The following is a 27,939-nucleotide window of genomic DNA, read 5'->3' as shown; positions in this document are numbered from 1 at the left end:
AATGGGAGTCTTGTGAGTGTGAAGACGGAAATTTGTTGTGTCGGAATTTTGTGCGTGAAGTATAAAAACAAAAGGAAAAAATAGATAAATTAAGCAATTTTTAATGATAATAAAAAAAATATAACAGGTGTTTTGTGTGCAAAGCGATATAAAGGAAAAAAAAAAAACTATCGTAAAGCAATTGAAGATCACTGAAAAAGCGCCTGAGCAATTAATTGAGTAAATAAAAACAATAAAATAAATTACATGCGAAGCAATTAATAACAGTGAATTTACTAAATAAATCGAAGAAAAAATAATTGAATCGAAATTTATCTACTGCATTAGGAATTAATTAAATCAAAGGTAAATTCTTCTATTGATTGATCTAAATAAAAACAATACATTCCTTAAATGAAAAAACATATAAACAAAATGTAAACAAACAAATAATCGCATTCATTGTATATGTCATCATCAGAGTCAGAGTTGATATACAATGAATGGATTGTTTATCTGCCTGTCGCCTACCGCCTGCCTCCTTTCTGAGTTGGCTTGGCTTGGTTTGTCCATTCAACATATTTAAGGGTAAAAAAGTTAGTCACGAATAATGAAACCAATTTTTAGTTTTTTTTCTGCATATTCTATTTACTTAGAAAAGTTTTCTGGTTTTTCACTGTTTATCATTTTGCCACAACATTTGCGGTGTCCTTCCTTTGACCACCACTCAACGACGCAAAAAAGCTCATAAAATAACTGCACCCAAACGTCCTGCACACACACGTACTCATCCCGTCACTTGGGACTATGAATACCAAATGTTTGTTTGCTAGGACCTTCTGCTGCTCCAGTTGTCCTTTACTATGCCTACCAACAGTAACCGTGCCCTTGAGCATATTAAATTCTAAAAGCCTAATAGAGAATATGCAACTTGAACTTTTTGGGTTTTACTATCGACCACTAAAATATACGTACGTACGTACGTATGTGTATGTCTTAATTGAAATTTTCATATAACTTCAAGTAAGCCTATTAGGCTGAGCCCCTCTCAATATTGATACCCGTAATAATAGCAATTGAATATAATTGAAATTATGAGCTGCTCTTGTTCCACATTCGAATGGTTGTTGGATATGTTGTGTCTGGTTTTTTCATTTTTATTATAATTTGCAAATAGGTCGATACTTTATTTAATCTTTTAATAGCTAAATTAACTAATGAGCTTTGAATGTCTACTTCAGATCTAGCTTGAGTGATAAGATAAGACTTTTTCTTAAATAATTGGTACATTATTTTGTGTTATTCTATCGACAAAAATCAATTTTCATATCTAAAGAATACTCTCAGCACTGAACAAGAATAAACGACATATATGTATATGTGCACTTAAGACCCAGATTGACTGATAAGATAAGATGTTTTTCTTAAATAATTGGTACATTGTTTTGAGTTGTTCTCTCAACAAAAAATAATTGTCATTGCTATAATATTAATATTAGATTTTCTTTTTTTGGTCCCGAAGAAGAAAATCTAATATTAATATAATTAATATTAATATTATTAATATTAATACAGTCCTAACTCTCAGGGTTAAGAAATACACAGCATTGGACAAGAATAAGTGACATATATTTCTAGAGATATCTAGGAATAGGGATAATTCTTAATATTAATATTAAGAATATTTATATTTTTAAATTGTATTAATTAAAGAATATAAATATCTTAGAATATTAATATTCTATTATTAATAAAATAGTATATTAAAAGAATATTAAATACTGAAAAAACAAACAATACTCAACATTAATTACTAAAGAAATTAAGTCACACCATAACAACTTTGACTCAAAATACATCACAAAAGAACGGGAACCCTTTTAAGACTAACTAAAATTACGAAAAATCTTCTGATGTCCGTCTTTACAGGATAATGCGTAAAGCCAGTAAAGACATTTGCAGAAGCTATTAACAGGAGAGCATAAAAGAAACTTGTTATATCTCTCTGCAGTTCTCTCAAAAAAAGATTTTAATTTTAATTAATTGACAGACCTGGGCCCATGGAAACCAACAAGGGTCACCGTTTGGTTTCTATTGAAAATGAGGAAAAGTGTAAGTGTAAACTATCAGTATAAAATTCAAATAGAACAAAAGTTTAAAAAAAGAGTTCGCACAAAATTACAACAAAAACTGGGGAACAAAATTTAGGTGAAATGTAAGCAAGGTCTTTCCACAATCCGTTTTAAAACAGTATCCTCTTGGAGATTTCGGTTGTCTAACAACAGAGTTCTACCATAAAGAAGCCTTCACTTGACATCTCTGAAAATATATGTCGCTTATTTTTGTCTAAGAAGTTCTGAAGAAATCTTCGCTTGATATGTCTGGAGATATACATATGTCACTTTTTCTTAACACTGAACTGTCTGTACTTTACTAGAGTTTAAGCTTAAAATTTCTGTTAAAGTTTAACCGCTCGCAATGATAGTTGAATAATATGGGATGTAAGCAAAAATATTTCTATCAAATATGTTAAGAAAGTCCATACCTCCGAAAACCGAAAAACTCTAACAAAAAGATTTTGTATATAAAGTGTGCATATTTCTTCAAGCTTCCAGTTAGTAAAGAAATCTCTATCTATTATAAAGTCTAAAATGTTTAAATAATTTAGTATCCTACTCTTTTATTTGTTATTATATGACCACGAAAACTCTAACCATTTCTAAAAAGTACTTCACATAACACATAGACTTCTATTAAACAAGTTTTCAATACAGTTTAAGTGAATAATAACATGATAACGTTAAAAACTATTTTCAGAAAAAAAGCTCTGATTAAATATAGACTAAAGACATACAACTTGATTATCAACTTGATATTAATGGCTCACTTCAGTCTACACTACCATCTTAATATCTGATTTCTGTTTAATGTCTAGTTCCTCTTTATCTGGATAGATTTAACTTTTATAATTTAATAAAACTATCACATTGTATGACTATCAATCTGTCTAACTATACTTTGCATCACTATTATTATATTGGTGCAATCGCTCTTGACTTTATGGATTATTAAGAACTCCTTGACTAAAATAATTCCGACCTCCGTTAGGGATTTAGTTGTGTTATAAAATATTTGATAAAAGTACAGTTAAAAGTTCTGCTTCATTGAGATTATTCGTACCTAGTTTATTACTATATCATTAATATTATTGTTATTATTATTAATCCAAATATATTTGCGTACGAGATCCGCAGATATCGTTAGTATGACAACAATTATATGACGCAAATGAATTTCGAATAGGCTTCACAATAAAAAAGAAATTGTGCTGATAATTATTAATAATAATTATAATTATAGAAATACAATATCTTAAGATTATTATACTATACTCTATTGCACCTATATCTGAACCAGACTACTGATGAATGTGTCGCAAGATGTGCAATTTGATTTACTTATCACATTTTCTGGAGAATTTATTTATAGAGAACTTTCCTTTAAGTGAATTGGGTATATACTTGTAGTAGCAGTAAGAAAAATTTCCACCCTAAGCTAAATTGTTGCTTTTCCAAAAAATCTGAATGTGTAAAAAGTAATCATAGATTAATCTAATATATTTACATCTTACATCCTTAATATGTCAGGAGATCTTAAAATGCTTGGAAACCTTGTTTAATAAAAAATAAAAGAAAGCCTTATCTCACTAAGTAAAGTATAAAAATATTATACAATATAGTAAGAATATATATACAATGTTATGGTAGCGACCTAACATAAATATCTATCATTAGCTATAAGTTAATGAAAACTTAAATCAGCTGAAAATTATAAATAATTTTGTAATTAATGGACTTTTATTTACAAAAAAAACTTTACTGTTTTTTTTTTATAATTTTAATTTTTCACAATTCGAGCGTCTAGGGTTATCCTCTTTCCTATTAGTTTCTCTCGCACTGACATAGCACATAAATTTAAAATACTGTCACCTGTTTAATATAATATGTTATGGTCAGTGTTATGAGTAATACTCAAGGTTAGGTTGAAATGACACCACATCGTATTCAAGCTGTAAGACCACAGACCATAGGTCTAACATAGACATAGGTCTAGACATAGACATAGGTCTATGTGAGACCATAGACCACACCATACACATTATTAAAAAATCTAAGTGGTTATCGTACGGACAATATCAAAACACCACGGTTTCTCCATTCAAGTAACAAAAGATCAACCTGATAAGACTAAATATCTCCCTGACATTTAAATGTGCTCGGACCCCCAAAGATTTGTAATCCTGTACTGGCCAAAAATGTATTAACAAATATAGTGAAGCTCAGTTCTCTCCTTATCTGCAAAGCCTCAACCACCTCAGAAGTTATTATAGGACAAACTAATTCTTATTTTTAATCTATAAAATTTACTGGCCTGTTTTCGCCGATACCGTAGTTATGAGTAGGTTCTATTTTAGTTGAAGTACCTGACTGTTGTGTTTCATTAAAATCAACTAGGTATTGCGATTTGACAAAAAAATACACCTACCCTGGGTGATACTCAACTCTAACATAAATTTATAGTATAAATTCCTATACATACGACTGTTCTAATGCTATTTTATAGGTTCAAACTCTAGTACTAGGGTATTATCAGCAACTACAAAGTTGAAGAACATACAAGGTTTCAGTATTATTTATTTTTTGTTTTTTTTTACTTCAAATTGCTATTTGTGTAAGGTCGATAGTGACTCCATCTTTCTATCTACTTGCTACGTTAATGTCCAGTTCTAATGACTAGATATTTCACATGCAAGTATAAATTTAAATACATTATATTATATTATATGAAAACGACTGTACGCATTCATTGTAGTTTGACGCAATTTGCACGTAACTACTTTGCCGTTTGTTGTGGCCATGAAAGGTAAACCTAAACAGTTTCCTATTTTTGGAGTGGTTTTATTGACTGCTATGGTTAGTATAATTAACAATGTAAAAAAACTTTTAATATTTAAATTTTATTTCATATTCCCTTTAAAACGAATACAGTTAAAAATAACATAGATAGCACTTAATTGTGGTTTTTAAAGTATTGGAAAGAAGACTATTATAACTGTTTCTTTTTTTTTCCAATTAAAATACAATACACATCAATTGTTAATTATTACGATAATAAATAAAACTTACTCCAAGGTTTGGTATTTGTTTAAATTTGTATAATAGAAACATTATAGTTCTCCAACTGTAGTTCGTCAAGGAAATGTTTGCAAATTGCATATACATTAATATATTTTATTTTTTTATTTAAATCAGTTTCTTCAACTTTTATATATAAAAATATATAAACAAAAGTTTAGGAACTTAAAATTTATTGTTTTAATTTCCGTTGTTTATATTTTAAACACGAGTGCTTAATGCAAAAATTTCTTTGACATATGTTTATATATACATTCGTGATTTATTTTTAGGTTATATGTTATTGTATCTATATAGAGTATAGTGTATTAAATTTTTTAGACTGTTGATATTTTTAATATGATATGATACCGAAACATTAAAATGAATTAACCTAAATCCTTAAGATATTCTAAATGAGCACCTGAGTTAGTCTGACTAACCGGCTAATCTGCCTTGTAATTGCTATATCACTACTATATCACTGTGATCGGAAAACAACATTTGACTGTTTGGTGCGGTTTACACGCTTACGACACCATTGGACGTTATTTCTTTCGAAATGAGGAAGGAACTGTCGTTAAGGTGTATGGCGAGCACTATCGATCTATGCTAACTGAATTTTTGTTTCCTAAAAGTAATCACTTAAATAAGACGTTCAATCAAATCAATCGATTGATTACAAAATCAATTTGGTAACTACTTTTTTCCAGAAGTGATCTGTTAATTGGCCCCCTTGTTCGTGCAATTTGACATCTCTCGCTTACTTTTAATGGGGACATGTTAACTCATTGCTTTATGCCGACAAACCAGTAACTCTTAAGGGTTTGGAAGTCAATGTTCATGCAATCATTGACGTCATATGGTCGAATTTATTGCAGAAAATAATCAAAAATTGGACTGATCGAATGGACCATGTAACTCGTAGCCGTGGCGGACATATACCGTAAATCATAATCAAAAAATAAATGTCACGAAATTATCTACCAGATTATAATAAAAAAAATTCCATTCCAACAATATTTCTGTCTTGTATTATCGTTTTATCTCATGCAGCTAAAAACATGCCCGATATATATATATTCCATATATTATCCACTTCAAGATAAGTTATAGCTTTTATAATAGCGATCGATTTTGCCTGAAAGACATTGTAGTGGTCAGACAGTCTATAACAAAACTCTTCTGCGTCGGTGCTTGTATGTACTGTTAAACCCTTCAATATGGAGTTCTTTTGTTTCAAACATCGAAAAAATAATGGTTTTAGTTTATGATTCATTGGCGTATTCAGCAGCAAATACATTCTAAATAGAAGTGTAAATAACATTCAATATTTTTATAAAATATTTATTTCTATGGATAATATTGTAATATCACTCATTAGATGGAATATTGTGTAGGACGTTTGTTATTATTTTTTACACAAAAACAGTGAAAGACAGTTCTATATACAAACCTTGTACATACAGCCCAGATCAAAGTTAAAAAAATATAAACTCATATACTCAACACGAATTGTTTTTATAAAATATATAACGAAATGTAAATAACATCAAACGCAGTATTCAATATCTAAAAGTTGCACTTTGATTGCAAATATACAGAGATAGATCCATTGCAACGGAGATCCCAAAGAACACCCGACCAATATGCGTTCTTCTCGAATAGAATGGAAACAAATAAAATTGTTTCTGTGTTTTTGTTTATTTTGATAAAAATGTTTCTATTTATTTGCTTGGACTGAAATTTATGCATATTTTTTAATTATGTATGCAGACTTGATTGCGGTTGTATTAAAATACACTGAAAATGTTTACACATTACCAAAAATATAAAATTTTTACAGTTAATACGATTATTTATGGTAAACATGGTAATCTGACTGAGTTGAGTAACCAACCCAAGTGCTTCCCACTGCCCATGGAGGAATTAGAATTTGTTGGCTGGCAGCTTGTGTGGCGGAATTGTGCGCCCAATTAAAATAATCACAGGAAATCATTTTTCTTCTGCATTTTCAGAAATTCTCTCTCAATAAAATTTTTATTTAAAAACTATAAAATTTGAATTTTAATTAATATTCTTCAGAATATTCTTTATATTCTATAGAAAAATACTTAAGTATTGACTAAATATTTTAAAAATAATTTTTAAATATTTTTTTTAATTAATATTATTATTGTAATTAATTGTAACAAACGGTGAATGAAGGTCTGATGATCAGGCCTTCAATTTTCTTAGAATTGAATGACGTTAATTAATAAATTATTACATTAAATTACATTAATTAAATATTATACATTATACAATATAAAAATACATTATATATTAAATAATTTCTAAAAAATACTTAATTTTGTTTTACAAAAATTACTTCAATCTATTACGCTGTACATTTATTTTCTTGAAGATAAATAATATTGTATTGATAAAAAAAATTATTTCAATATTTTAAAAATGTTTTAAGCACAGATAAGATTTTAATATACTATATATATAAAATTTTATTTGGTCAAGACCAACTGTAAGATACCTTCTGTTCAAAAAGTACTCGGATTTTGTAAATAAAACACACAAATTTAAATTTTATTCCAAATTTATTTTTCTCCTTCAAAATATAATCCTTCTGAAGCGATACACATATGCCAACGCTTAACCCAATCTTCCATACACTTTTCGTAGGCCCGTGCAGGTATGGCTTTTAGTTCCTTCAGCGAATTCTCTTTCACCGATTCAATCGACTCAAAACCCTTACCACGAAGGGGCAATTTGAGTTTCGGGAACAGGAAAAAGTCGCACGGATCCAGATCTGGCGAATATGGTGCCTGAGCGATAACAATGGTCAAAAAATCGCGTACAACAAGAATTTTCTATAGTAAAAATTGCTAAATGCACTTGAGGTAGTCTCATATTAACAGCTGCTGTAAACAAACTAATTGACATATGTCAAGAAAGGGTGTACCAAAATAACAAAAAAAAATTGTTGAAAAAGATCTATTACTTAAGGAGTAGTTAACAAACAACCAAGTCCGGATACTTTTTGAGCAGAAGGTATTCTATTTTCTAAAGCAATGAATAATTATAAAGCGAGGAATTTTAATATTATTAGATATTAAATTTTTATTATTTATATAATTAATACAATTATAGTACCAAACATATATTTTCTAATATTCTAATATTAAATTACTAATCCAGAAAAAACAAAAATCTCTTAAATCAATTTTAATATATAACAAAGCATATGAGAATTATAACTTGTTCAACTTTAAACTAACGCTCTGTGACTATGTAATAGACATTTTAAAAAACTGAGTTCATTTAGGTCAGAAATCATAGACAATAATTAAGGGAGAAAATATGTAAATCATGTGGGTTATTGCATAAATATGTTTGACAAGTTACTTATAGAGTTTATAACCGGGTTTGTGAAAATCACGATTATAGAGATAGATAGTAGCTAAAGGGTTTGACACGTAAACATTTAACACATTTAATTGAAAAAAAAAATCGATTATATTTAATCTACAGTGATACAAAATATTGTAGGGGGCTTGAACTCTGAATTTTCATCTCCCTTCCTTGTAGATACCTTTATCCAAATGGGTAATTAATTGTCTAAAAATCATTTGTCAATTATTTTTGAGGATTTTTAGACTGAAGATCTTTTCAGCTAGACTTTTTTAATAGCCTATACAAGTATACTGAAAAAACACGCCCCCTTCTCAAATTAAGTTTTAGATGTCTTGAGCCAAGGGTTTATTTCCCGGATATATGCCAAAAAGTCGAAAACGCCCTGTATATTCAAACACAATATATTATGGTAAAATACATTATATATTAATTACATGTTATTTATACATTTATATTCATTTATATTGATTAAGTGAATATATTAGTTTTCATTGTATGTAGTGCAATTGACTTGCTGATAAAATAATGTTTCGAAAGAATTTTGAAAATGTACAAACGAGATAATGTATTTTTCTTCATCAAAAAGTTAGTCATATTTTGTGTTGACCAATAAAATTAAAATGTGATCTTATAAATGATTTTATTTTAATTAATACTTGTAAAATATTAAAGCTAATAGATATTAAAAAATGTAATAAATTGTAATAAATTTAAAAATGTAATAGATTGAGATATTGATATGGAGATATTGTAAAAAATTTCGATTTAACTTCATGAACTTAATTACTATGAGTATTCATTTTATAATACACAACATTTATATTTAGTATATTTAGCTTAACGTATAAATACCTAAACTTAAAATGTTTTGATACTTAAATGTTAAGTAAAATGTTTAAAATGTTCTGTCAATAGGAAAACGTCATACCATCCAATGGATGATATTTACTCAACTTAAAGATTTGAAATATGTTTCTTTTATATATCTATTTTGTCATAGTAAAGGAAAAAGTAAGATTATGAGCAACTGATATGTAGAGTACCTACATCTTACCCCTCAATTCAATTAGAACTAGAATGTGGAACTAGAATGTGTGTAGTCAATAAAATACTTTGGAATTATTATATTAAATAAAAGCAAATCAGAAAAATATTATTACTAGAATCAATAAGCCTAGAGATTTAATTTAAAAGATATGTAAAAGCAGCCATATATCCACTCTAACAATACTTCTTATATTCTATACCAACATAAGGACAATTCTATTTTATAAAAATGAAATATGAAAAAGTACCACTACCATCCAATCAAGAATTCAGACTTTAATAAACCAATGCCTACGAAGAATGTTGCGTATATGGTGGACCCTGTGAATAATCACTTTAGATCAGTCGCCATATATCCACCCTAACAATACTTCTCATATTCTATACCAACATAAGGACAATTCTATTTTATAAAAATGAAATATGAAAAAGTACCACTACCATCCAATCAAGAATTCAGACTTTAATAAACCAATGCCTACGAAGAATGTTGCGTATATGGTGGACCCTGTGAATAATCAATGTAGATCAGTCGCCATATATCCACCCTAACAAAACTTCTAATATTTTATACCAACATAAGGACAATTCTATTTTATAAAAATGAAATATGAAAAAGTATCACTACCATCCAATCAGGAATTCAGACTTTCATAAACCAATACCTACGAAGAATGTTGAGTATATGGTGGCCCCTGTGAATAATCAATATAGATCAGTTGCCATATATCCACCCTAACAAAACTTTTAATATTTTATACCAACATAAGGGCAGTTCGATTTTATATAAGTAAAACAAGTAAAAGCACCACTATAATTCAGTCAAAACTTCAGACTTTTATAAACTAATGATTTTGAATAATCTTGCGTATCATGTAGTCCCTGAGAATAATCAATATGGATCCATAAACTCGGATATGTCCAACTAAAACAACAGTATAAAATCAGAAACGCAAATAGTGCCGAATAGGCACACTTTAAGAAAACGATAATTATATTAAATTAAAAATAAATAATTTCAAAATTGAAATTTATTGTATATTTTATATTATAGTAATGTTCAACGGACACTATACTAGGTTAGTTTAATAAATATCTATATTAATATCTATTAATTTAGATTCAAAAAGTTTAAAATCTAGAAATCGGTAACGATTTATAAATTCATCAGGTTTTAGGCACTCTAGTGTCATAACCGATGCCTTATGCTTCACATAGGAGGACCAAATTTTATACATAAACACATTCATACATACATACATATACTATAAAATCATCTAAATAACTTATAATTCAATGAAGCCGTTGTTACAGTGGATCACCCTAGCGGTTATAGGCTAATTGAGTAAAAGTGCTTTAGAAATACATACACACTAATTCAAAATTATAATCTTTCAAATCTAATGTAATAGAAAATCCGTCAGGAAGATGTACTAGGCTTCAACCTATACTTCTATAAGATCACCTAAATAACTTATTAGAATAATTCAATGAAGCTCTTGTAGCATTGCAACATCCAAGCGGTTATAGACCCATTGAGTAAAAGTACCTTAGACACTATCTCGTGTTTTATGAAGCAAAGATGAATAAGACATACATATGTACAGTAATCTACCCTATAGCGCGTTAGATTGGTTCCGCGTTATAGGAGTATATCCCGTATACACACGCACAAAGGTACACGTTATATGGAGGAATGCCCGTGGGATACGGAGAATTGAAATCGCGTAATATGAAAACGCGTTATCAGGGTAACGAATTGTAGGGGACGTGTAGAGAGAGGGTGGGGGAGAGGCGGGTTACTGTATATTGATGAATATATATCAATATATTGATTATTATAATAACAAAAAAACAATTTTAAGATGTGAATATCTAAATCTAAATTCAATTTAAAATTTTTCTTCAACTCAAACTTAATGAAAGAAAGTGTGACTTTTCGACTTTGTTCAGTTCACACTTAATCCGTCTATGAAGTCTATGAATAAAAGCACTACTATTAATTTTGAACTGTGAACTCACCTATAGAATTATTATATTTTTTTTTTTAATCAATTCCACTGATTGCGTAGTCATAATTATTTCTTAAATAAGTGCTTTAATTAACGCTGAGTAATTCATTTTATGCTCTCGAGACGCCGCTGGAAATAGTGTCAACATTAATGACTCACGGATAAAATTGTTAAAAATGAAATAAAATAAATGATGAAAACTCATGTAAATATCGAAGAGAAAAAACTATTGAATAATGTATAAAATTAATGAACTCCGAGATTGTGTGTTAAGTGGAAGCAGTGAAGGCATCGGATTTTGGAAGACCTTGTATGAGGTTAAGATTTTATTTGCTTTTGAACTTGTTTCGTTCAAGCAAAACTAGAAAGAGACAACAGATTTTCTATGCATGTGAATACTTCCTAAGCTGCCCAGCAGGCTTTTGTTATGCAAACGAACTGCACATTTCCGGAAAGATAAACAATAAAATATACTCGTACTACTGCAGATAATAGTACATAAATATTTATTATTTTCTATTCTACATTCAAATATATACGACTATATTGTATATTTACATATATCCCACATATGTGTATGCGTGTATGCGTTGCTCAACGGCCTATAAATCAATTGTGTTTGCTTTTTTAATATCCGCGGGTATTATTTTTAATATTCGTTTCAAGTTTATTTGCCGATTAATTACAATGTTTTCCAGTGCATTAATGAAAACGATAACGAAATGTTAACAATATTAACAAGAGACTAGCGTACAATAATTAATTTTATTGCAATCTTATCTATGATAAATTTATTTTATTGCGCTTGTATATGCTTTTTAAGATTTCTACTTATACGGTATATGTACTTGTGTATTATCGCAATACTTATGGATTAATTTTTTTTCCCTTAATAAAAAGGTACTATACTAAAAAATTTAATACAATATTCTAAATATAAATTTTATTACTCTCACATAATTATTTTCAATAATTAATTAAATTAAGTGGGAAGTATGACAGTACCATAAATGAGAAAGATTTTTGATTGCAGCAATGACTCAAAAAGTACTTCATTTCTGTGACATCACTAAGCATCAGCAAACTTTACAGTAGACAATATAATGGAAAAATATCAACTAAAAACTTTAATATGGAGTCTCTATGTCTAGTATATGTGGTAGCGGAAATACTTTATCCTATACCGCAACAGTTATTGCCACCGCAACGATCACAATAGCAAATTATTGTATTTAATTTTTTTCACATCTTATTTATTTTTTTTTTATAAAATTAAAATGTATTAAAAACTAACCATATATAATTTTTTTTCAGAATGACAGTTTCAAATAAAAAAACTTTAAAATTTACAAGTAACAGTCATTATCGCCTGTATCATAATCTTTACAAGCTTAGTCTCTCTGAAAAGACAGAATATCGTCTCTGCTTGATAGCGGATGCGACATCTATACACATTCTCTGCAACTTAGTTTGCGATCATTCGATGTGGAATTGCATTTTCCAAACAGGTGCTGTGATCCAAAGATCAGCAGAGGTGTTAGATAGGTTTCGCTCGTGCCCAAGGGGGAAGTTATACCCAAACACATAATTTCAACTGGCACCGGCGGAATTCCTTAGAGTTTCAATGGGGATGCGTGTGTAAATAACACCTTCACGACAAGTATCTACGTAAAATTCTTTACCTTTATTCTCTGCAACTATTTGGCTTTAATCAAGAGCAGTCTGTAAGTTCGGGATTTCTTATTCTCGTATGAAGTTAGGTTCTCCTCAACAGCCGACATTTTGGCGATCATACGAAAGGCGAAGTATCTTCTATTTAGTTAGAGTCTATATGTAGCACAAATGTTTAACCGTAGTCGCAGTGAACAGGTCTGTGGAAACTAGTATTTAATTAAATTTTAATTTATTCTATTATACATGCCTTTTAAACTATCTTGTTAGCACGTTGCATGTGTTCTACAACTACGGCACACAGTGCCTGGATTTCGATCCCGCTAAGATCTGGTCTAAAAACACGATTTAAAAAAGCTCAAAGAAATTTAAGCAATAGTCCATTAATTTGGAAAAACTTCTACTTAAAACTTTACATAGAGATGTAATTCTTTTAGATCAACTCACTTAATTTACATGATCGTTAAAGTCAGATTTATTTTAACCAACTCTCCATCCATAATAAATCAACTGGTTTTAAAAATAGACTTCATAAATATCATTTAATCAGTTGTAACCATTTTTGTTAATTCTTCAAAATAGAAATGTTCTAAGGAGTTAACTATTTGTCTAGAAAAAGGCGGTTATTACAGTTCATATCTTTATATCACTGAAACATTATAGAAAGTTTTTTATAAAAAATAATTCTTTTTATTTGTCACATAGAATCATTTATTTTTTTAACTCATACTATTCCTGTGGTTATTTCATTAGGCAGGATTTCGATATTTAATCAGATTTCAAGGTATGCTAATTTGACAACGCCTATTATTGTCAATAAAGTTTTTCACTTGGCTATATATCAATAAAGCTTAATTTTCGAAATATCATATATATTTACAATTAAACCACCATTAAGTAGACGTTCCAGATAACTATATATTAATAATTATAAGTATAATCAATTTAGCTATATTACCATATAGCATAGTGCAAAAAATAGGCTATAAATCTTTGAATCCACTAAAATCTGTTTATCTGTTTTCCCAGAAAATCAATATGCACCTTCCTTAGCGTTGTAAAAGTTTCTGGAAAGGTTTTGCTTAAATATAGACAAAATTTTCTTTTCAAAACATAAGAAAATTAGACGCAACAAAGTATATGTATAGCTTAAATCATAAAATATACAACTAAAACGATGTTCTCTTGTTTACTATAACAGTTTGTTTTTATCATCATTCATTTAAATTTGGAATAACAACGATGTTGTCTATGTGGTAATTACTTAGTAAGTAAGGCGACATCGTTGTTATTGTAATGATTTTAATGTTTGTTAAAGCTAACTCCAATGCCAATGTGTACATTAGCTTACTAACTACAATATGCAAAGTATTCGTTTTTTATAATAAAAATTTAAAATTTTATAAGCTTAAATCTAATACATATTTCTACTTGTATCATTTAGGCAATTTTGTTCACTTAGGTCGCTAACGAGGATAGTTCAGCATACAAAGAGCTTTCATATAAATTAATCATTATAAATAAATCAATATCATTAAGAAATGACAAAATTTTAAATATTTTTCATATGTTTTATATGTAAAATGTAAGCAAACAAGCATTTTCACATGCATAAATCAGCTTATGATAGTGGGAACGACCTAATCTTAACTTTAGTAACGTAAGTAGTATTAGCTGCAGTGCATACATGATATAATACTATACTTACACTATTGTACTAAACTCGACAGCGATATGTATATAAATATACATATAAGTGCTAAATAGGTTCGATAGGTCTAATTATAAATATAGTATAATTCCACATTTCTGAGTTAAATATGGAAAGTTCATTATATATTGTTTCTGATTATCCTAAAAAAAATAGGTCTAGTTTGGAATATATTATGACTCAGCATTACACATAAAATAATAGACTTCCATTATTCGTGTGTGAAGAGAGAGAGCTCACTTATTCGTGTGTGAACATTTTATGAATTGTTAGACTTAAATTTTTTTTCTTATTCTATTTTGTTCTATTTAAACATTTACGTCTATTAAAGCACCCAACCAATTCTATACGAAAAAAAGAAATATAATTATAATTACTCCCTCTTGCAGTTAAAGGCAATGTTGGGTGTTGGCATATCACCACCCACAGAGAAGCCGATTTACTTAATGTATCCTTAATCGCCTTCGCGAAAACAAAAGGCATTCTGAACGACTTTGGTTTGACTTTGTCCTATTTCTGCTATGATGGTTTATTTACCAATATCCTTTTCGCATTGACCCAAATTCAAATTTAAAATAGGAAATAGTGACAGCAGAACCCAAAATTGCTTGTGGCATTTACGTACCACACATAAATCTGATTACAGAACTCACCTCAAAAATTGACCTTTTAATCAATTCTTGTCTTGAATATTTTATTTTTTTTATTGTTTTGTTACAAAAATTTTAATATACTTAACATAAAAAAATATTATCATTATAAAAGATACTTAATTTTTTTATTTTCAGTTTTTTTGTGAAACAAGTTTTTTCGTTCATTCCACTGTGGATATTAATAATTCACGCATTTGTGAGTAGTTTCTTTGGTAAAAGGTATCTGAAAGCGGCGCAAAGTAGTTTTTGCATGACATGTGCCATAAATGCCATAAAAAATGCTCATTTCAATTTGTTAATTTATTTAGAAAACGCCAAAGAACAAAAAAAAAACCTGCCTCAATACAAGCAAATCATTTATATGCCATGAATTGCTTACCACACGTATATGACATAAAAAGATACTCCTGTATCTGTATTTGTATCTGTATCTACAAAAGTATTTAGTGCAGCAATAGGCACAGATGTTTGCAGCTGATTGTAATGTCTTTGCATTTATTTATATATGAGTTCTTCCTTCCAATCTTCCTATCTGCACAAAACAATTTATTTTTAACATCACTAAAGGATTTTTTTTTGTACTGCTAACCTTCTTCAATGTAGCATTTGTACATTTGGTCTTCCATTCAAGTAGTTTGCATGAAAGTAAATCAATGAATGTGTTTACATGGCACCGACAGCTGTCAACGCAGAAGTAGATATTGAACTTCTTCCTGTACTCCAGCTCCGCGCCTAATCCGCTTCAGTTACACGTGCGTTGCTTTGTTATTAAATTCTCTACATTCATTTCCTTTCAAAAATGTGGCCTTATGTATTTTTTTTAATTACTTATACCCCTGAAGGTAAAGAAACTAGTTCCATGATGTTCAGCTTAAAATGATTTTTACACCCTTCACACTACTGTTAACAGAATGGAAATTAAATATTTCTATTACAAAGATACTAGATAGAGATATGTTTGATAGAGTTGTAAAACTCTTGAGAGTTGTATATCTACCTTGTGGGTGAAGTAATATTTCTCCAAAATCTAGTTTTCGATTCACATTATATTTCGTGCATGATTACATACTTCATAAACAAATATTTCTTATTAAGTAAAAAATATACTACATATCCCACAAAATAAATCTTTATTATTAAGCTTAAATACATTAATCAATGGTTTATCTTTCGTAATACAATTCGATCAGAATGTGGAATAATATTGTAAAGATATCAATTGACAAAACTCTGACGTTATTGCTGTATTCAATCTATTACAAACCATATTTCGCTTCCATATAACAGCACATATTGTAGATTTGTATTTAAGATAGATGTCTTAGTTTGGATGCCTTAGAAATATGTATCATCATATGAAATAACCGATTAACTAAATTTACGTCTATGTTCTAAATATGAATGTCCTGGTTTTACTGCTATAGAAATATTATGTGCCATCATATAAATGAACCAAATTATTTTACTCACACCTATGTCTACTGGATGTCCTACTTTTTATGTTATACAAATTTTATGTGCCATCATATAAATTACCAATTTACTTAACTTATACCTTTGTCTTAAGACCTAGTCCTAGTTTTGATGCTATAGAAATATTATATGCTATTATTTAAATTAACTGATTTACTTAATTTACACCTATTTCTCAAATATGGATGTCCTAGAAATATTATGTGTCATCTTGTAAAATAACATATGTTATTTTTTAACTTGTGTCTGTGTTCTTTCTGTACCTCCACTTGATGACAATATACTCTTAATATTGGAACTACCATATTCGTTCTATTACTTATTGATAAATTTTAGAGACATATTTGATTTTAATAAAAATAAATAAAATAATAAAATAAAGTGAAATATTAGGTTGTCTGTTTCGTTTGCTATATCACAAAACTTTCTTCCATGTCAACGGATATATCTTTATGTGTTAGCTCGTTTTTAGCATCTACACAATCGAGTGGATCAATTCTTCATTAAGGATTTAAACAATTGCAAATTGTTATCAATTAATTAATATTCGTTGTGCATTAACTTACTGAGGAAATAGTATTCCATCTCATATGTCAGTATCCATCATTGCCTCGACTTTGGGCACAAGGCTGCTACTCCAAGCTAACTTAAACTAACCGAAACTAGTTGAAAAATTAGGGATATAAATAGTACTTGTCTACTTGTGAAGATAAGTTTCATCAGTGTTTATTTTAATTGGGACTCTGACGTGTGGAGAATTTTCAATTCAAAACGGATTAAAATGATATGGCCGTACAAATAAAAGAAAAAAATAACAAATTTAGAAATCAATGATATTATTCGGGCATTACGATGTTTGGATTATTTTTGATTAAAAACTGTAACAGAATATAATGATCTCATAGGAACGATCTAATTACAGAAAACCAATCGGAAAATGCTGCTCTTTGATCGGTTATATTATTTTTTTTTTTTTTTGGAATTGCGATATTTAAAATATTTTGTACTCAAAACATTTATAGAATAAATATACTGATCTTACGAAAACTTTAAAAGATATTCTTTGAACAATTATGTTATTTTTTCTGGCATTCTAGCTTTTGGGAAGTGGTTACAGATTATGCTAATCGACGAAAACGATATGGAAGGATTAGTAATGTATAACCAATTAAGGCAGGTGATGCTTTAATTAGTGATATTATTTTTTTGGTTAGGGTAAACTTTTATTAAAAACAGTTATAGAATAAAGGTACTGATTTCACAAATATATTCTGAGATATTGCCAAATCAACTATAGAGAACGAATCGAAATATGCTGTTCTTTAACACTATTGAGTAAACTTTCTCAAATGGTAAACAAGCTGGACTAAGCTTTAAAATTCTTTAAACCACGTCTTTTACTAACACCCGGGAGCGATAAATTTCACTTACTGCTAGCTAGTTTAAGCTAACAACTTCGTACTACGAAGTTCGTAGCGGTTAATTAGTCTTTTGTAGTTTGAAGAACGCAGTTCTCTTTAATAATTGACAGTTAAAATTATTTTGTTATCTTTTTAAAAAGAGGTTTTTCGAGCAGTAGTAAACTACAACAACAAAAATTCAATTTATATTATTTTAATTAATTGAATTTTTGGCTGTCCATACAGCTATTTCGAGTATTGTCAAATACCCATAATCAGTGGTTTTGGAAATAAACTTTTTAATATATCTTTTTTGCAATAAAATATTGAATTTCTTAAATAGTTAAAATAGTTCTTACTTATTTAAAATAAATTAAAAAATATTTAAATATCAAAATAAAAAATTTGAAATATTTTAATTTAAAAAAGGAGAAATGTTTTATAGTTTAAAAATGCAAAATATTTTCTCAAGTGTTAATTATTTTTTTAGAAAATACTAAATATCTGTTTTCTTGAAATTTATTATGAAAAAAAAAAACTGAATTTTCCAGACTTACTTTAGAGAAATATATCTACGATTCTAGACGTTAATTATATTACACACTCGTTTGAGTTATTAATATTTTAGCACCCAAGCAATATTAAACAATTTCTTTCTACTAAAATCGTAGATACTGTACTGCATTGGATAGATAATTTACTGCATTTGTTTATACATAGACAATAGCAGCTATTAGTCAAGCTAATAATAGCCACATGGTATTGCATAGCCTGCATAGCCACGAGTGCATATATATAGCCAAAGGGTGAATTACAAAATTATAACAAAGAAATTATGCATTATGCAATATTGTTTCTAAAATATTTTCTTAAAGATATCTCTACTTTTCCACAAGGAAAATTGATTCGTTAGACTCATTTTTACTGCGTGGCTACCTCTTTTAAATGAAATCTTCCTCATTCACTTTTGTTGCTTATGCCGCACACAGCTTGAAATCTTTGCACCTGCCTTTGAAACTGGCACGATCCAGCTGTTTCGGGCACAAACCGCAAGTGAATAAAATATCTTTTAATCCTATATATTTTTTTTTTAATTTTTTGTACATATAATGTTTTGTACTGAAAAGTATTTGTGTTGCATTTTAGGATTTTAGGATTTTTAATAATAATAAATTTTAGTTTTAATATCTGATTCTGCTACATTCAAGCTGCTTATCCTAACCATAAAAATAGATTTGTGATATATAATATATACATATTTTTCATCTACAGTTATTGGTTTTGGGTTTTTTGTTTGTTTTTTCAATGAATATGGGTCAAAATCGTAAATACAATTTAAGTTTTGCTTACATTTGCTATTTTTGGCATAAAAATCCTTTTAGTTTGAGTTATTTTTCCCATCGAATGAATGACAATATTTGGAGAAGTAAAAATTTTACTACTAAAAATTATTATGACAATAGATTTGTGTTTGGGAATTTATTAAAGTTCTATAAAATAAAATATTTAATAAATTTTTGTGGAGAGGTTTCAAAAAGTAGAGAACAACAACAATTATTTTTTTATATATTATCTTAATGAATTGAATTTTTGGCGACCATACAGACCATGTTACGAGTATTGCCAAATACCCATCATCAGTGGTGTTGGAATTACTTCATATATTTAATTATTCGTAAATATCTTTTTGAGACTGCAAGTAACAAGGGTTGAACTCGTACCCTGCCAAATTTGAAGCGCTCAGAGTCAGCGTTCATTAGCCAACTGACCTAAATTTTTATATAGTAAAAAGACATATAATAAAATTTTCATCTTTTTAAAATGTTTTTTAAAATATTAAACCTTAACCTCATTTACTGATTCTTCATTAAATCTTCGGTATGACACATATTACTATATCAAAAAAAGTACCAGGCACTAGTCAATGAAGCATAAAATACGCATTGTTCACTAAAATTTATTGTATCGCCCTTAAAATACGTCCCTTCCCAAATAAAACATTTACGCCAATAAATAACAGCAAAACATTTTTTTAAACACATTATTTGAAATCAGGGTTTCTAAAATATTGATTTCCGGTAGTTTCTTGACAGAATTTATACGGTGGCAATGCATGGAGAAGAACACTTCATGGAGAAGAATAACATCCTTTAAACGATAAATATCCATTTCATTCCATAATTAATTTACAGCAATGGTTCCCAACCGGTGATCCACGAGATGTTTAAAAATAGTCCGTAAATCAAATTTAAGACCTCACTTATTAAAAAATATATCTATTATATAGTCTATATAATTTACTTACTTATATAATTTATTATACATTATACCAGAGATTCATGAAGCTAACAAAAATAATCTTATTCTTAAACTTTGTAGTCTCTACTAAAAACAAAAATATCACAGTGGTTCTTGATCCAAAAAAGGTTGGGAACCATTAGTGTTTTAACAGATTAATGTGTTTTTTGTGACTGTATTTTTATAAACAATAGATAAAAAAAAATTTAATATCTTGGTTAAACATAGATGAAGAATAATACTTTTAAAGCCAAGCAATGGCTTAATAAGCATTATAAAAACTCTGTTCTAGTGAAATCAACTATTACTAGGTTGTTTAAGCTTTGCCAAAGGTTCAAGTTGGTTTCAAACTTCCGACTTTTTCCCTTGTACGGAAACACAATGGGCCAATAATCCAAAGGCGATCCTTTTTGCATCGCCGGTACAACCTAACTAACCTCCAAACTTGTTAAATTTAAAGGCAATCTATAAACACCGAATATACTAGTCGCTTTAAATCAGCTGCTATTTCGGAAAACAGAAAAAACTCCACAAAATAGTTTTGAAAAACCAAAAAAGTTTTGTGAAATAAATGAGACCTTAAAGACATCGGAAGATATAGTGTTTACTATGTCAACTACTTGTAAATTTGTTCATGCGTACTGCTTTGATAAAAAAGTATAGCATTTGCTTACAGCGAACCAGAGTCAACAAGTGTCGAGTCGTTAAAATAATAGTTAAGATAAAAGAATAACACTTGTATTTCCATCCACTGTAATCTACAGAACTGAACCTGGGACCTGGGTTGCAGGGGGTGAAAACTGACTTAATGAAGAAGTGATTACAGAAATTACGGCCTACTTTAAGATCAAACCATATCGTTCTACTATGATCTCAAGAACACTTTATTTGTTGTTTAGACGGCGGTACTGATCATGTTACAACCATATAAAACATTTTACTAAACACATGTGAACATGTCTATTTCTCATGATTTAACAAACCTCTATTTTTCAACTATTATTCCACCGACAAGTTATGTACTTGCAAAGCTTATTGCACATCCATCTCTATATTCATTTTCCAAAACAACTAATCACTTCCGTTCCTTCTACATATTATATATATTTATCATATTATAACATGAATGATATGTATTTTCTTTGTAATATTATTAATGCTGTTCTTGTACTTAATGGGTGTCACATTAAGTGCTTTTATTTTCCATTTAATATTTTTAAGTCTAGTACATGCCGACCGACATTCGTTTCGTAAAAAATTAAATTAGTTTATTCTGTTTGCCACGTGTCAACAATGAATGCATTTGTTTGTAATGAGTTGAATATGTAAAATTCTAATAATGTTTTAAAATGCATTTTACAATGACGTAAAAGAAATTTGATATTCTAGAGTTGGAAACAATAAGTTACTAAGCAGCTAGTAAAGTGCAATTCAAGTCACGTGGTCTGGGATGTACCTTTTAGTTCTGGTTGTTGGTTACGAATTCTTATTAGATAAATTAGCATCATCATTTTGTTGCGAGTTACAATCATTTAGAATCTATACTTTATTATTAACAAGTCCTCATAATCAAAATAGTTAATGGATTACTGAAGGAATACAGTCTACCATACCTCAGCATAGTCACAAGACATTTTACCATTCTACCACAAAACTTAATTATTTTCCAGTTATGATCACAAAAGTGAATTAGAAATCGAATTCAATTAGCTTGAATATTTATTTGGCTGCCAAATCGTTTTATATTTTCTCTTACTTACTAACTAAGTTGATCTTTACGGACAAGTTTATCCATGACTACTTACAGTAGTCTTTGCCAGATAACTTGCTTTGTGATTTGCTGTCGCCAGTTGATAAAACCGAATTAATTAATTCCTGATTCTATTATTTAAAGTGCGAATGTCGTATAGGGCGTTCTCGAATAGTTCACTTTATTATTCGAAGGGTCTTCACTACGCTTACGAAGTCCCCGTTGGCAGAAAGTATTTTATTTTATCTTCCTTCATTCTTTTGCTTGTTTCTCTAACAGCTAAAAACAGCTGTACTGGCGGCCAACAAAAGTGTTTCAGACGACATACTCTAGCAGTGATGATACGATTCAGTTCTACCGTTCAAGTTATATTTTGAACATTGTTACATTCAACTTAAGATAAATATGTATATATCACATTAAGATATTATAAAGATATTAAGATATATATTACTGAAATCATGTTTCGTGTCGAACGCTGAGGAATGCTCCTTTCAATTCTAATAGAACACGTAAACAGCTTCTACTTGTAAAATCAAAAGTGATCTAAAATCAAAAAAGAAAAATTGTGTGTCAATTTATTTTTCTATGGTGAGTTGCAAATCAGGTCTATTAGGTTTAATCAGCTGATTTACAATTAGATTGAGCCTTTCGCATAGTTTTTTTGAGAGAAAGTTTTAGTGGTTTGCAAGTTGTCCGTTTTTGTGAATAGGGCAAAACATATGTAGATCCCAATTATAAGAACATGGATTCATTCGACTAGATTTAGAAAATGTCAACAAGCCATCGATTAATACAACTTTCATGTTTTTGAATCGCGTTAAGAACTGACTTTTAGTGGTATATAACAGAATAATGTATTTTACACATCTAATGTCATGATATGCTCTCTGATAACCAATACTCTAAGATGCTCCGTAGAGATATCAGTCTTGTCGTAGACTTACTCACAGGGCATAGCAGAAGAAACCATGCTAGAAGTTTGTATCTCTCTTTTAATTATATCTGTCGCATAGCAGAAGAAGCCATGCTAGAAGATTGTATCTCTCTTTTAATTATATCTGTCGCAGTTGTGAAGAGGACAATGAAACTGCCTCTCAACTGATTTGAACTTGCCCAGCATATACGCGAAGCCGCATTAATTTATGTTACCAAAAATATTTACTTCTGTGTTAGTAATATAATATTATGAGTATTAGGAGTAACATCCCTACTCTAGGGGCTACCTTTTTTGAAGATCTCAACTGCAAAACGTCTCATTAAAAAGTCTTTTACGCTTTGCCAAAGGTTCAAGATGATTTAAAACCTCTGCGTTTTTCTCTTATAGCCAGTAAGCCTAAGTGGATCTGTATGGATCGTCGGAACAACATAACATAACCCAACGCTCTAATATATATAAAGTATTCTATTCAAAACGATACGCTTATATACATATTTCTGATTTTTAAAAACAATTAATTTTGAGTTATTTTTTAGATCAGATATTTCCTTAATATTTTATTAAAATCTGTTGTTATTATGTTCGTTGTTTTTTAATATATATTATGTTTATATATACAAGTTCTAGACTCTTTTAATTCTTATAAATTCTCTTTTAAAAATTAATGCTACCAATTAAAATGAAAAAAAAGGATATTTAATATGGCTGCAGAAGGTTTACGTCAGTGTTTACTACTATGGAGTGTTGATTATTGGAACTTGGATGGTAAGACAAGGATTTGAAGCAACGTTTTATTGATTCTTGTTTTAATTAATATTGTAAAATTTATTTTCTGAAAGAAGTTCTTCGATTTATATTCCACCTTTTCTATATAATTTATTTACTCGAAATTTATATTTTATTATAATTTTCTAACATATCTCTGGATATCTAATATATATTATTCTTATTTCTGCAATATGAATATTATTATTGCACTTTTAAAAATCTTCTTGGGTTCGTATAATATTTTTTATTCAATAGATGTGCACATTGATTTTTGAATCATCCATAATTTATATCAACCTTCCAATCAAGTTCTCGATATTATTTTTTATCCTTTTATGTTTTTTACAATTTTATTGTGTTTTTCTTTTTCAAATTTCGTATTCTGTGATTTACATATTTGCTCTGTGATTTCCTATTTCTGATTCATTTATGAATTTTTCATATTCACAGTGATGGCTGACACTGCTTTCAAGTCACGCGATATCGGCTTGCGTGCACAGAAGAAAATCCTTTCACGGATGGCAACAAAAAATATTGCGAAGACTTTTATTGACGGCACCACAGCTTCGATATTAGACAATTTATATCGTTTGTGCAAAACACACGTAAGTTTTTTAAAACACTCACATACATACACATGTGCCATAGTTGGTGATAAATTTTATATATATATATATGTATAATTTTTTTTATTTTTATAGACTGGAAATAAAGTTAAAGCTGAGAAGTTAATAAAAAATATTATTAAAATTGTTATAAAAATTGGTGTACTACATCGAAACAATCAATTCAGTTCGGAAGAGCTTAAAGACGCTGAAATATTTAAGAGGAAGTTTCAGGTAAGTGTGAAATGAAAAATGAATATTAAAGATACAAGACATGAATAGCAAACTATCAATATTTACTTAGAAGTAAAGGGAGAGAGGGGGGAATAAGAGAGACGTAGTAGGAGAGGTGGAAAAACAGGGAGACAGATAGCGAGTGATAAAGAGAGAGAAAGTAATAAAAAGAGGGAGAGAGTAATAAAGAGAGAGAACGTGATAAAGAAAGAGAGAGAGAGTAATGAAGAGAGAGAGACTAGTAAAGAAAAAGAGTAATAAAGAGAGAGAGAGAGTAAAAAAGAGAAAGAGAAAGTAATAAAGAGAAAGACAGAGTAATAAAAAAGAATAGAGTAAGAAAGAGAGAGAGTAATAAAAAAGAATAGAGTAAGAAAGAGAGAGAGTAATAAAGAATGAGAGTAATAAAGAGAGAATAATAAAGAGAGAGAGTAAAAAAGAGAAAGAGAGAGTAATAATAAAAATAGAGTAATAAGGAGATAAAGACTAATAAAGAGATATAGAGAGAGGAAGAGTAATAAAGAAATAGAGAGAGAGAGAAATAAAGAGAGAGTAATAAAGAATGAGAAAGTAATAAGACGAAAGAGAGAGCAATAAAGAGAAAAAGAGAGAATAATAAATAATAGGAAGAGAGTGTAATGAAGAGAGAGAGAGCAGTAAAGAATTGAGAGAGAGAGAGAGAGAGACAGTAATAGAGACAAAGTAATAAAGAGAAACACAATAATAAAGAGAGAGAGAGTAGTAAATGGAGAGAGAGAGTAATAAAGAGACATAAAGTAACAACGAGAGAGAGGCAATAAAGAGTAGAACAACAAGACAACTACAACAACAATATTTAGAAAAAATACACTATATAAAATAGTGTCAAAAAATATTTTCTAGTGTATTTCTCCTTGGCACAATTTTAGCTATGCCACTGCTGTGTAGAATTGTTATTGATATAAAATATGGCACTGCGGTCGTCGGGTCTATTGTACCCTGGGAACTATTCTATTAAAGAATAGAAGAATAGAAAAAGGAGAGATTAAAGCTAATCGTAAACCAATTTAACCTTAACAGTTTGCTGACAAAATATATTTTAGAGAAGATCCAAAATAAAAATAAATCGATGTGAATAATCTTTCTATTGGATTCAAGGCAATTTTGAGATTATGGAAGCTCACTCTCTATAGCGTTTTGTTGCCATTACAAAATGGGAATTTTTTTTATGTGAGATATAACTTAAAACACACTATATTCTTCCACTTGACTATATTCATGTGGAAATGAGTTAATAAGCAGCGCTAATTATGTGCTACAATTATAAATGTTTAGAAAAGATATGCCAAATCGGAACTATAAACTTAACTTTCTACGATGTTTCCATTACGATTAATTGAATAATATTATATTGTGTTATTAATGCCGTACAATTTTATTTCAAATTAAATTAAATTGTGTTTATTTTCTCTCAATAAAGTCCTGAACCTCCTAAAACACTTTCTATATTCTGCGCTTAATCTAAAAACCGGCGTCCATTTAATTTATTTAAAACCTAAAAATATCATTCTATCACTATATTTTCCAACTTAAATATATTATAAACTTATTTATAATTTTTATTTTTAGAATACTCAACTATCCATCATATCGTTTTACGAAGTCGAATACAGTTTCGATCTGCCGTATCTACAAAAATCTATAACTGAATCACATGCCGCCCTCAAGTCAATTGTACAGCGACACCTCACCGAAAAATCATTAAACCGCATTGATGAAGTTTTCGAATTCTTCAGTGATGCAACGTTACTAGAAACTGCATTTAAACCAGACTCACCATATCGTGAATTAATGGGCAAAATTGTGGCCGATATAAATACTGCCATGGATACTGGAGACATGTAAAAAAATGTTCTACTAAGCAACAACAACAACAACTAAGTTTAAATTGAATTTAAACAATATACCAAAAATTATTAATAATAATGAAATAATTAAAATACTGTTAATTAAGCTAACATAACTTTTGAATATTTTTTTAATGGTGATAAATTATTATTTATAAAAATATAATATAAAATATTTTAAAATAAATTTCAAAAATAATAATTACAATATAAACTAGATAATATATAACATTTATAAAAAGTTGCTTAAAATTCAAAACGTCCTGTTTTTAGTTTATAACTAAAAACGATTTAATAGGTTATGCAAATATTTTTTTATTAATTAAATATAAAAATCTATATACTATATTATATTGTGTATTAAAATATATGAACACAAAGGCACAATTTTTTCAATATACATATATCAAAGAAAAGGCTAATGTAGTTGAATCAATTAAAATGTTGTTATTATTATAATTTATAGTTTAAGACGAATGATTTTCTCAGTGAACAACAAAAAAAAACAAATTATATTATATCGAATTTGTTATTTTTAAAGAGAAAAAAACAACTGTTTGGTATTGTATTTATATTTTAAAAGTATTAATCACAATTAAAGCTGTAACTATTTGTACTTTTGTAACTTAATCCTTTTATATATATATTTAAGTATAAGATGGCAATTTTGTATTAGAAGTGTTGTTATAGCATAATTTTTTTATATTGTAAACTCAACTGTTATACAAAATAATTTTTATTATACGAAATTTTTTATTTTATTTTGTCTATTAATATAAAATTAAAATTTAATTAGCATCGAAAATCAAAAAATAACTAAACCGCCGTTACGTTTTTGACCACCAATATTTTATATATAAAAGTAGCGATTTTTATAACAATTTTATAAAAAAAACCACAATCAAAATTAGAATTCACATTAAATGGCAT

At 28.7% G+C, this 27,939-nt stretch overlaps 1 protein-coding gene across 2 annotated transcripts; it reads left to right on the top strand.

Annotated features, from left to right (window-relative positions):
• On the top strand, nt 1-27,072 carry LOC119680963 (tumor necrosis factor alpha-induced protein 8-like protein). 2 transcript variants are annotated; one of them, XM_038094008.1, is made up of 4 exons: nt 1-345; nt 24,738-24,892; nt 24,989-25,126; nt 26,732-27,072. In XM_038094008.1, the coding sequence occupies exons 2-4, from the start codon at nt 24,740-24,742 to the stop codon at nt 27,005-27,007; spliced, it is 567 nt and encodes a 188-aa protein (XP_037949936.1). In that variant the 5' UTR covers nt 1-345; nt 24,738-24,739; the 3' UTR covers nt 27,008-27,072. The 2 variants fall into 2 exon arrangements, with proteins under 2 accessions (XP_037949936.1, XP_037949935.1); XM_038094007.1 differs by lacking the exon at nt 1-345 and adding an exon at nt 24,220-24,284.
• The last annotated feature ends 867 nt before the right edge of the window (nt 27,073-27,939 follow it).

The sequence above is a fragment of the Teleopsis dalmanni genome, chromosome 2 (assembly GCF_002237135.1).
Source record: "Teleopsis dalmanni isolate 2A chromosome 2, ASM223713v2, whole genome shotgun sequence".
In the NCBI taxonomy this organism is placed as follows: domain Eukaryota; kingdom Metazoa; phylum Arthropoda; class Insecta; order Diptera; family Diopsidae; genus Teleopsis; species Teleopsis dalmanni.
The sequence above is the reverse complement of the archived record's forward strand: the minus strand, read 5'-3'. Positions and strand labels throughout refer to the sequence as shown.

Bases quoted from the DNA above. Each gene is read 5' to 3' on its own strand.
- LOC119680963 (XM_038094007.1), top strand. From the start codon at position 24,221: ATGGCTGCAGAAGGTTTACGTCAGTGTTTACTACTATGGAGTGTTGAT. The intron at 24,285-24,737 runs GTAAGACAAGGA...TCATATTCACAG, and splicing joins TGATTATTGGAACTTGGATG to TGATGGCTGACACTGCTTTC. The intron at 24,893-24,988 runs GTAAGTTTTTTA...TTATTTTTATAG, and splicing joins ATCGTTTGTGCAAAACACAC to ACTGGAAATAAAGTTAAAGC.